A 507-nucleotide genomic window follows, 5' to 3' on the forward strand; every position below is an offset into this window, starting at 1 on the left:
GGTACTCGTCGGTGAGGTGGCTGCCGAAGTTGTAGACCAGGTCGAGGTGCCGGCGCTCCTGCAGCCGGTTGCCCACCTCGCGGAAGGCCTCCTGGGCCATGTTCTCCATCTGGCGCCGGCCCAGCCCCAGCCCGTGGCGCGCGCTGGCGCCGCGGATCTCGCGCAGGATGTCCGAGTAGTCGGGGAAGGCGTCGGGCCGGTTGATGAAGCGCTCGATGCTGCGGTTCACCTCGGGGTAGCGCGTGCCGCGGAAGCGGATGCGCTGCTCCAGGACGCGCCCGGTGAGGCTGCTGCAGTCCTTGAGCTGGCAGAGGCGGCGGAAGATGCGCATCATCCTGCGCTTGAGGCGGTTCTCCTGCAGGTACGGCGAGTCGGCGCTGTCCAGCTCGGCCAGGTCCAGCTCGCGCTCCTGCAGCCGCCGGATCTCGGCCGCGTACACGCGCAGCAGGTGCTCCAGGTGCCGGATCTGCCGCCGCGAGCCGCCCGCGCGCCGCGGCCACGCCACCT

At 71.6% G+C, this 507-nt stretch overlaps 1 protein-coding gene across 1 annotated transcript; it reads right to left on the bottom strand.

Moving 5' to 3' along the window:
- Positions 1-3: 3 nt before the first annotated feature.
- LOC120512720 (death domain-associated protein 6-like) lies at positions 4-502 on the bottom strand (the record flags this gene model as incomplete). The annotated part of the gene is made up of 1 exon (XM_039731346.1): positions 4-502. A coding segment is annotated over one exon (499 nt), but the record flags the coding sequence as incomplete, so codon positions are not given.
- Between the last annotated feature and the right edge of the window lie 5 nt (positions 503-507).

The sequence above is a fragment of the Passer montanus genome, unplaced genomic scaffold (assembly GCF_014805655.1).
Source record: "Passer montanus isolate IOZ18808 unplaced genomic scaffold, ASM1480565v1 scaffold7675, whole genome shotgun sequence".
Taxonomy (NCBI): domain Eukaryota; kingdom Metazoa; phylum Chordata; class Aves; order Passeriformes; family Passeridae; genus Passer; species Passer montanus.